Source organism: Protopterus annectens, chromosome 12.part0, assembly GCF_019279795.1.
Source record: "Protopterus annectens isolate FY-2018-M chromosome 12.part0, PAN1.0, whole genome shotgun sequence".
NCBI classification, from domain to species: domain Eukaryota; kingdom Metazoa; phylum Chordata; order Ceratodontiformes; family Protopteridae; genus Protopterus; species Protopterus annectens.
In genome coordinates, this window is record NC_056746.1 from 1,577,794,935 (window position 1) to 1,577,806,132 (window position 11,198).

Genomic DNA, 11,198 nt, shown 5'->3' on the forward strand with positions numbered 1-11,198 from the left:
TCATTTCCTCCCTCATACTAAGGAATTACTTCCATCTAGCATAGAGGGGAAGAGCCACCTATAATGGCAGTCATACAGGCAGCTATTTGTGTTATTTGTACCCTCTTCAGCATCTTGGCAATTAAGGTTTTTGTGCATCCTAACCCCACCCAGTGGGTGGAGGTGTGAGCTGTATCACTGCTGGAACCCACAATGCCTTTCCTCTGCAAGTGCATGGTCCCATACACATTCTCATAAAGGATATCACTATGCCATGGCTTGGCAAACTGAAAGCACCATGATGCCACCTCTTTTGCAAGGGATAGTGACTGCATGTGTCTTTCTGCATGCTGCCCTTCCTTCATGATTCCTTGCTAGCTCCTTCATACATCTGAGACACCTGACCTGCTAATCAAACTCAAGTTACCTGGCCCATAAAGGCTTTATCCCTTTATGTCACCATAGTTTATAGACAAGTAGCTAATGTTAGGCTGTGGTATTCCAGGTGTCAATTGCCAGTGAGACTATCATGAAGGAAATAGAAACTAATACTGAGCCCTGAGCTATTTCCATGGATGGACTTCCTGTCTGAAAGAAAATCTGACTGAGATGAACTTTTAAAGTTGTTTAGCTAAAAAAAATTGTGAATTAATTTATGTTTTTCCTTGAAAGTCTAGATGTGCAGATATCTTAATTAGAATATATTTAACATACCGAAAGTTTTCTTGAGATCAAAGAATATGAAATATTAAAAACCATGAGAGACAATTTATCATTTGTGCTCAATATATAACAATTTCTTCAGTGGTAATTTTTGCTTACCACCTCAGTTGGCTTAGTTTAGTGTCTTAAAAGCAGCATAAAATGGTTTAGTCAGCTGATGGAGACATCACTTGCAACCTGAGATTTCAAAGTTTTCAAGACCTTCTAGCAGGGGGATATAGACTTGACAAGAGGAATATTTTCCCATAAGTAAACGAGAATGAGAAATAACTGTGATTTACAAAACAGCAAATTGAACATTTTTTGTCATGCCTTCGTTAACTGTAAGTTTAATGTATTGAATGCTTTTGTTTGGGAGTCAAATCAGTTGCAGGTGGTTTATACCTTTATGTCTGACACATGGATTCTTAAGTTTCATGCACACCCTGTTATTATTGATTAGTTATAGGAAAGGCAGTGATGTGTCTCTCTCTCTTTTTTTAAAAAACACATTATTTAGTAATGAAGAAAGTCACGACACTGTGTGTCACATGGTCCTGTATGGATAAGTTCTTAAGAAGTGATGTAGATTTCAAACAGACTGGCCACAGAGTGCATGCGGTAGAAGATCCCAAATGGAAGGCCGATGTTGACAATGGTGACCCAAATGGTCTTGTAGAAGTCCATTTCCAGTTTGTGATCAAACTGAGGTCGAGCACCAAATGCTGGCATGATCCAGAACTGCACAAACAAGAAAGTTACAAAGATAATTAGAATTAAAGCTTGCATGAGAGAAATGTTATAATCACACTATGATTCCTGTTTTAAAGGCAGGAGGATTGTTTCTGTATCTACTGAGGAACTTCTTGCCTGTGCTTTGCAACTTGTAGTCTCTTTTCAGCAGGCTAACTACATTACTGACTATATGAGCGGTTTGGATATACTTCTCATATATAGTAACTTTACCTGTTTCTGTCCATCTGGCAAAAACTGTATAATAGCTTCTTGTCAAAACACATATACTCTATAAAAATAACCTTGACTGTTACTGCCTGCAAGGATTCTTACTACCATTCTAAATTCAGCTGCGAAAACCTAGCCATTACCACATAGGGTTAAATTGCTGATAAACCACTTTGCCCTGTACTCTAGTTTGGCATGCTGACTGTGCCTCAGTCAGAGAACCCTGACTTTCAGCTATAATTTGTAAGCTTACCTTTTTATTGCCTTCTGTTGGAGACTTATATGACTATATGAATTCAAGCTACTATGGATGGTTTTGGAATGATCCTTGTTTTTTTATTTTACCTTTGGATCCTTCTCAGATTGTAGCAGGGCATCCAGTATCTGAAAGTAAGGTTCAAACCTACATATTATGTTGCAGGCTATTGACTGGATTGGCTGGTCACTCAACTGCAGATGCAAATCTTAACATTTTTCTGTCTTACTTTCTAGCCCAGCTATCAACACAAAATAATTCACTTTTTTCCTTTTAATGTGCAGGCATTTCAACTAACACATATGCCTGTGGACAATCTCAGCCATCATATGCCAAATTAGGCAAAGAGGCCAAGTCTGTAAAACAGAAGAATAACTCAGCTGAAACTAATCTTCATCATACGTGGCTAAAACCAAGAAAAATGCAGAATACCAAACAGTTCAGCAAACGCAACATATCTACAGTGGATATAAAAAGTGTACACACCCCTGTTAAAATGCCATTTTTTTCTGATATAAAAAATGAGACCACAATAAATCATTTCTGAACTTTTTCCACCTTTAATGTGACCTATAACCTGTACAATTCAATTGAAAAATAAACAAATCTGTTAGGGGAAAAATATAAAAAAATAAAAAAACATACAATAAGCTGGTTGCATAAGTGTGCACACCCTTAAACTAATATTACTTTGTTGAAGCACTTTTTGATTTAAATACAGCATTCAGTCTTCTCAGGTACACACCTGCCATCAATAAAATAACCCCAAATAAAGTTCAGCTGTCCTAGTAGGATTTTCCTGATATTTACTCAGCTGCCTGCTACAGCAAAAGCCATGGTTCACAGAGAGCTTACAAAGCATCATTGTTGAAAGGTATCAGTCAGGAGAAGGGTACAAAAAATTTCCACAACATTGGATATTCCATGAAACACAGTGAAGACGATCATGAAAAAGTGAAGAAAATATGGGACAACAGTGATGTTGCAAAGAACTGGACTTCCCTCCAAAACTGATGAAAAGACCAGAAGAAAACTGGTCAGGGAGGCTGCCAAGAGACATACAGCAACACTGAAGTAGATGCAGGAATTTCTGGCAAGTACTGGTTGTGTAGTACATATGACAACAATCTCCCGTATTCTTCAGATGGGATAGGGTTGCCAGACGGAAGACTTTTCTTACACAGAAAAACATCCAGGCCTGGCTAAAATTTGCAAAACAATACATCATCTCCCAAAAGCATGTGGGAAATGTGTTATGGTCTGATGAGACGAAGGTTGAACTTTTTGGCCACAATTCCAAAAGGTATGTTTGCCACAAAAACAACACTTTGCATCACCAAAAGAACACCATCCCCACAGTAAAGCATGGTGATGGCAGTATCATGCTTTGGGGTTGCTTTTCTTCAGCTCAAACTTGATCTTTAGTCAAGGTGGAGGGAATTATGAACAGTTCCCAATACCAGTCATTTTTGGCCCAAAACCTTCAGGTGTCTGCTAGAAAGCTGAAGATGAAAAGGAATTTCACCTTTCAACACAAAAATGACCCCCAAGCATGCATCCATATCAACAAAAGAATGGCTTCACCAGAAGAAAATTAAAGTTTTGGAATGGCACAGCCAAAGCCCAGACCTAAATCCAATAGAAAATCTGTGGGGTGACCTGAAGAGGGCTGTGTACAAGACAGGCCCTCACAATCTGACAGATTTGGAGCGCTTTTGCCAGGAAGAGTGGACAAATATTGCCAAGTCAAGATGTTCCATGCTGATAGACTCCTACCCAAAAAGACTGAATGCTGTAATTAAATCAAAAGGTGCTTCAGTAAAGTATTGGTTTAAGGGTGTGCACACTTATGCAACTAGTTTATTGTACATTTTTGATTTTTTATATTTTTTCCCCTAACAGATTTGTTTGTTTTTCAATTGAATTGTACAGGTTATAGGTCACATTAAAGGTGGGAACATTTTTGAAATGATTTATAGTGGTCTCATTTTTTTATATCACAAAAACCTGGCATTTTAACAGGGGTGTGTACACGTTTTATATCCACTGTAAGTAACACTCAGTTAGCTCAGATAAATAGCTCTCAATGCCCTAGCCATACTATATGAGAAATGTATTTGGCATTTAATCAGCCACATTACTGATTAACCATGTCAGAATTCTTTATTTGTTCACAGCAACCTCACTAATTGTAATCTAAAATCACAAAATCATATGGTCACTCTATCAGCCATCACCACGCAGGGTAATATCTACTCTTCATCACAGAAATATTTTTAGCAGAAATGAGTCCACATTCTACTTTAGCCAAATGGAACCAAAAAAAGTTCAAAATCAGTTAAAAAATGGACCAAAAATTAAGTGGTACATTGAGTCAACTGCATCTTATGTTCCCTAGAATGGCAGCAGAGCATAGCGACTCACCCCCAGCTTATATAGTTGTATCTCATTGATATTAGGTACAGCCCCTGACACATTCAGTCATTTAATGTTAGTGTCCTCACCACAACACTACTGTGTCAATTTATGTCCAATAATAAAAATATTCAAAAACTTAATATACAGCCATATATTCCATCACATAAACTCAGTTTCTTTGCTCTGTAAATTCTCAGCATGGTTATTGAAAAGTCTTTGGTACAATAACTGTTCTTTACATTACCACTGATAAAAAACTCTTCTGGATGTCTAAGCTGAACCAAAGCTCTCTCTCTTTTAACAAAATGAAGCATACACAGCCGCTGGGCTAACATATTAACAGCTGAAGATAAAGCCTTGTTTTGTTCTTCTAAAAGTAGCAGCACCATCCTTAGGAAGGAACTGAAGGGGCTTGGAAGAGAAAAGATCAAACATAATTAGTAGTAAGACATGCCCTCAGTGTAAGACCAAGGAGAATATGGTACTGTTCCTTCCAGCTGAAGCAGACAAAAAAGTAATCAGGACTATAAGACTGACCTCACCACCATATCAGAGATCTTCACATACAACAGGAACATGAAGTCTAGAATGTGTCTGAAGGTGTGGACTGCAGAGGAAATAACCTGAGCAATCCTAAATCATTTCACAATTTAACTTACTTCCTCTGAGAGAGCCACCAGCTTATTACTGAACCAGATATTAACATCACCAAGAACAGCAAGGTTTTGGTGCTAAAGCAACTGATTTAATGAACTTGTCAATCAACACTTGAAGGAAAGTCCTTGTGCAACTGGGAGAATGTTAGGTAAATTGAAACCTGCAGTTTGTTCCTTAGAGTGACATGTTTAGAAATCATACCTGCCTTATTTGGGATGGACCTCGGTTTGGTGCATAGTGACTAAAAACGGGCCACAGGAGGATGGTCTCTGCCATGCCTAAGAAAGTAGAAGCCTGGGTACTACATGAAGGAGAGAAGAATGAGCTTGTCTGGGGTACTTCTCCATAGTCCGTAGCCAAAGGGTCTAAAGACCACCACATGGATGTGCCCTGGAGCATCCACAGCAGCTCACCTCCACTGACCATCCCAGTGTCTGCAGAAAATATGCAGACACCTAGAGAGTTGGAAAAGAGGAGCAGTCAGACAGTGTGAGGTAAATGGGAAGATAGCTGAGTGTGGTAAGTAACACATTTAGTGCAGTCATAGAAATTTAGAGCAGAAATAAGGCATATTGGCTAGTCTGACTGAATTCCAGTAAGGGAAGGAGAAAAGGAGAAAGGTGATTAAAAGTGAGCAAACCACAATAAAAGATATGGAGGAAAAGGAGGCTGTAAGATGGAAGAAAAAGTGCTAGATACACGAAACAGAGATGAATGAGAAGGACTCATGAGATAAACAACTAAGCTGGTATCTTGGAATAAGATGAGTAAAGAGGTTGCGTACTCCTGCATAGAAAGTTATCCCAGTCAAAACTGGTAGAAAAGAAGACTGTTCAGTATTACATAGCTTGTAGCAAGAACAACGAAAGAGTAAGCTGCTGGTGCTTTTTGGCTCAGAGATGAACTTTACCTTTGGTACTAGGTAATGAACTGGTACAAAAGTAAAAAACAAGGCCATAACCAGTCTAAAATTAATTAGGATGCACAAGAATTCCTTTGTACCAATGACCTAACAGAAGTAACAGTGTTTAGGAGACAGTAAGCAGAAAAAGTAATCTATGAGATTTAAAAATATACAGAGCAGCAACAGAAAATATGGAAGTGTATCAATCTACAGCTTAAGCACCGAGAAAATTAACTGAAAAGAAACAAAAATGTTAAGAGATGTGTGATAAGTAATTCTAGTACTAGAATAGAAATAATAGTAGCTGCTGTAGGGGATAATTTAATGAAACATTAATTTCAAAGAGGATTACATTAAGGAAAAGACACAAAATCAGATGGACTAAACCACAGAAAGGCTTAATCAGGGTTAAATAAGTTGAAAGTGGAAAGACATGAAAGAAATAAACTACAAAGACCTTACATTTAATAAGTAAATATAATGTTTCTTTTTCCACAATAAAATAAGAAAGGAGCACAAGGCACATTAAAACTGTGGACTAAATAACCAGTCAATACTAATTATTCATACACTGCTAAAATGACAAATATGAATAAAGTTAAGGAAAGCAGCAAAACAGAGTGCATGTTGATGTGAAAAAAAAGTTAAGTAGTTCTTATCTAAACAAACAGTTACAACCAAAATTAAAACTGTAGTGAGCATTAAAAAACAGTGTCCAAAATGATTTACTGGGAGCTGGTAGCATCAAATCCACAAAGGAACACAGGTTGAACTATATCAGCTGAAAAAAATAGCAGGATACAGGAAAAATTGTAATAGTGATAATTGCTACAAACCAAATACAAAATTAGCTTAAAAATCTACAATGGCTAACAGGGACTAAAAAAGTCTGTTAAAATTGGCAAAGTTCTGACACTAAGTGACCATTCTTTGGGCCTTGCAACACATGCCCATTCCCTCTTCTGTGCACTGTATTTTATTTCCCAGCTAAGATGTGTGAATCCCTTCTGTTCCTTAAGTGTCACAAAGTAATTCCTCTTTCCTTCCCTGATCCTGATGTTGTGGGTTCTACTATGAGGATGTTAAACTTTGCCATTATTATAATATTCTCTTACTTTCAGTGATGTGTTTGTTAGTTTCCTTAGATCATCCTCATCATGTGCTAATGTTTTTTAGCGATACCTTCAGCTTCCACCAGCTATTCTTCTCAATGTACCCTTAATTGAGAAATCTCTTATTTGTGCAGTTTTTTCTTCATCCCCTTCTTTGGTGGTAGTTCCTTCTTTTTGTATGTTTCTTCAAGCACCTCACAGTTTACCTCTTGTATAATAAATGCTGTTTTCCATCCTGCCTATCTTTCCTGAGGACCCTAAACCCAGAAGTAGCCATGTTCCATGTTTGTTTTCTTTTGACAAAGTTTCAGTTGTTGCTGCAATGCCAGCTTATTCTACTCCAGTCTGTGCCTGCATATGCTCTAAATTCTTTCTTAAGCTTCTGATGTTATTTAACTTGACTTTTCATCCATGAGGCTTTCTGGCTAATTTCTGTCCTCTTGCTACCATTGTCCTTACCACCTTGCATTCACTTTGCTTGCTACTTTACTCCTCTCTACACACGCAGGTAAGTTTAAAAGTGCTGTTCTTTTCATATAGTTATCCAACCCAGCCTTTACTTTGCCCCCCCCCCCCTCCAGGCTTAGGTGAGGCCTAACCATAGCACGCTGCTTCTCTCTCTTCTACATACCCCTCTCTAGATCCTCCCTATTATCTCTGGCCCACAACTGCTGCCAACAAATTAATTCCTCTGTTATGTCCTTCTCAACTCTGTTGACCTTGGTGACTGTCGGGATTTTTTGCAATGATACTGAGCTCCCCACTTCCCTACACATTTTTGCTAACTCCTTGGTCCTGGTGATCAGTTCTTAGAAATTCCTCCCTGCCAGATCACTACCTACAGTGGCCTCTGTGTGTGGCTGGTCCCTGCCTATCGTCCATCCTTGTAAGTCCTGGGTGACTGCTATCCACTGTCAAACCCAATGCCATTTTAACTGCCAGTAGACTTTGATTTCCACCCTCCTGATCTACCTAATCCATCTAGTGATAAAGCAGCCAGCTCAATTAACACTGTCATTTTGCTAGATCACCTGATCCTTCCTACTGCCTGCCTACCTGTGATGGTTCTTTCCTGTTCTGGGTTCCCAGAACTTGCAATTCATTCTGCTAGGCTTTTAGCTGTAGACCTTCCAATTGTTTCTGTATATTGTTTCTGCCTGTTTCCCTTTCTCAAGCTAGTCCAGAGGCTTCTTCCTAAGGTGGTAGATTCTCTAGTACATGCTGTCTTTGGTTCTGCCTTTGTTCCTCCTTTCTGGCTTTAATTTGCTGCTGCTTACATCCCCTCCAGTAGCTCCTGCACTCATGTTCTGTTTCTTCTCCCTTCATTCTAGTTCCTAGTCTACGTATTTGTGAAGATAACATTTCTGTTATTTCTGTTATTACATCTTCTGTAGTCCTTGTTTGTTCCACATTTACTCCCTTATCCTTTCCTCTGCCTTGGCTTTATCTGACGCCTGTCTTCACTTCTTTACCGTTGCCTCATTCTCACTTTCTAATTCCATTACTAATTTTACCTTCTCTTTGCTCTTTCCAGTTTAGCACCTCTCCTTATAATTTCCTGGGTCCTGTCCCTCTTTTCAGCCTGCCCTAATTCCTGCTCTACCACTTTATCATCTTTGTCCTAGTATGCACTTTCTCCTTATGATAGCTGTCTCACTAGGTGGTTGAGCTCCACCAGCACAATGATTAGTGCCCCTGGCCTCCAGTATGTTCCTCACACCCCTACCTCACAAACTCTTAAACCATGCTTCCATCTCACATGTAGAACCTCTGTTCCATCTCCCTTCTTTTGTCTGCACCATCATCTTTCTTGTTATCTCCAACCCATATCTTTTCTCAAATACTATCGCAGTATGTTAACTTCCTTGCCAATATCTGGGCCAGGCAGACTTCACTGCCATTCAAAGACCATTTTTTTTATATTCCAGCCAGTACTACTGGCATTTTACTGGTTATCTGCTGATTATCCTGCAATATCTGGGACTAATCACAATGCAGTAAGAACTCTGGTAACACTCACTCTTTGGCCCACTGACACAGAACTTCTGAAACATAGACAGTAAAAATGCTTGTAGAGACAATTCTAACATGTCAGCTCTTTATGAGTTTCAGTCATGGCATCTTCTATAATATCCATAGCTGCTGTTTCTTCCATCTTATATTACTTTTCTGTTAGCATACTGATTGAATGTTAATAGATGCATGTTATATTTTTCCCATGTTAAATACATTGTGCTTTCTACTCGTTCTGCTTAAATCAGTGACAATTATTTTTCCACCATAGTAAAAGACATTATTTATCTCCCCATTCAGTTTGTATTGCTAAATGTAACTGGAACACTTCTAGAATAATTTGCACAATCCTGCTATCATTAGTGTTCAAGTACATTACACTCCAGTTATCTTTTCTAATGTTCCGTAGAACACCACATTGCTCAGACATACTTCTGTTGGACAGACAAGTCTTTGAAGAAACATGTAGAGATTATGGCTCTTAAAGTATATGGCTAACTACACTGTTCCAAAGAGTAAATTATGTTAAACTATACTGTACTCAGCTCAGAGACAACAGTTAACATCAAATTTAAGGCCATAATAATGGCTATGTGTAGTCTGAGGAGTGCCATATCCTGCAATGACTATTAGTTTTCAAGCACAAAGTACATTCATTAATATCATTACAATTAACATTAAAATTTGATGCAATGGAACTTACAATGACATTACAGAGGAGAAGGAAAACTGAAATCTCTTTTAACAATCTTCTCTTCAAGCTCAGTTGAGATGGCTGTAATGAGATTGCAGTTGCAGTAGCAATCTGGATGTCTGGAGGTATTATATCATGTCCATTAACCATGCAATTACTTGCCTCATCATGTCTCTTAGCAGAGCCTGGGTCTGTGATATTTTCATTTACGAAAGAAGAAAAAGCATCATTATTAGTATAGATGATGTTGACAGTGTCCCCCTGCGATTCTTGGGGTATTTGTATATTTCTTCCATGGCTGTTTTCTTCTTCATATGGCTCTTTCTGTAGTCCTTCAATCAAGAAGACATTTTGCAGAGAGTGTTGGATGATTACCAGTAATGCATAGAAGAGATTAAGGATAGCAATGACGTCTTTGTGTTCAGTGCCTGCTATAGCAACAATTGAATAATAGGAAATGGTGTATTGTCCAAGTGCTGCTCCTAAAAGCAGTGCAACATCCAAGGTTCTTGATGGATTTTTGTGAGAGTCTACACACCGCTTATCAAATCTGTAAATTATAGAACCACCCAAGGATCCCATGGACATCAGAATGAGGCTAATAATGTTGAAGACATAGTACATCATAAGGGCATTTTTTTTTAAATCTTCAGTGCTCACTTCTACTTCATAGACAATGAAGATAGCCAATCCAGTGATTGCTACTACTAGGCCTAAGATGGGCCCACCCACAATTCCATGCATATTGAACTTCAGCTTGGCATGATGTCCATGAACATGAATTACTCGCCCAACATTCTTCCACATCACGTAGGACATGCAAGATGCAAAAAGGCTATACTCAATGTTGAAGGGATAGAGGTAGAAGTAGGCATTCTGGAAGGTTTTGCAGATGTCTGTGGTGCACTCACATTTACTGTTAGAGCCTCCTGCTGTAATTCCAAAACATAAAAGCGTTAGTTCTTCATTATGAGCTAATCATTTTAATAAACATTATGCAGGTAAAAAAGCGCATGTAATGTGTCAGGGCAGATTAGGTGCTATTAGCTTTATTGATACCCACTTTTGACTTGCCTCTGTCTCTTGGTTATATTTTGGGAAAAATATTTAAAGCACGTGAGTGCTGTGCCTCTATATAAGTCTCATATCGATAGACTATAACGTTTCTAAAACTTCACATTAGAGTACATTGTATGTAAGGACTGTGTTTAATAACTGCAGAAAGTGTGGTGTTGCACTGATTTACGTTTAAATCGAGTGAACACAATTATGAACTTCTTCAATTTGTTTGTCATTCTAATGAGAACCACAATTGTAGTATATACTGGCAATGTCACTTGGTTCTGTACTTATTTCAGTTAGAATTTCTGTGTGTTTGACAAAACAGATTATTTGTACATTATTTCTAAAATATAAACTCTGCATAACACTTATCTTTTTAATGAATGTCTTAAGCATTTGGCAGAAACTGCTTCCCTTAATGGTCTTGAAAGTCTTTCA

At 38.2% G+C, this 11,198-nt stretch overlaps 1 protein-coding gene across 1 annotated transcript; it reads right to left on the bottom strand.

Annotated features, from left to right (window-relative positions):
- Positions 1 to 1,254: 1,254 nt before the first annotated feature.
- Positions 1,255 to 10,672, bottom strand: LOC122816311 (proton channel OTOP2-like; the record flags this gene model as incomplete). Its single annotated transcript, XM_044089044.1, has 2 exons — positions 1,255 to 1,422; positions 9,708 to 10,672. Coding segments are annotated over 2 exons (1,133 nt in total), but the record flags the coding sequence as incomplete, so codon positions are not given.
- Positions 10,673 to 11,198: the final 526 nt, after the last annotated feature.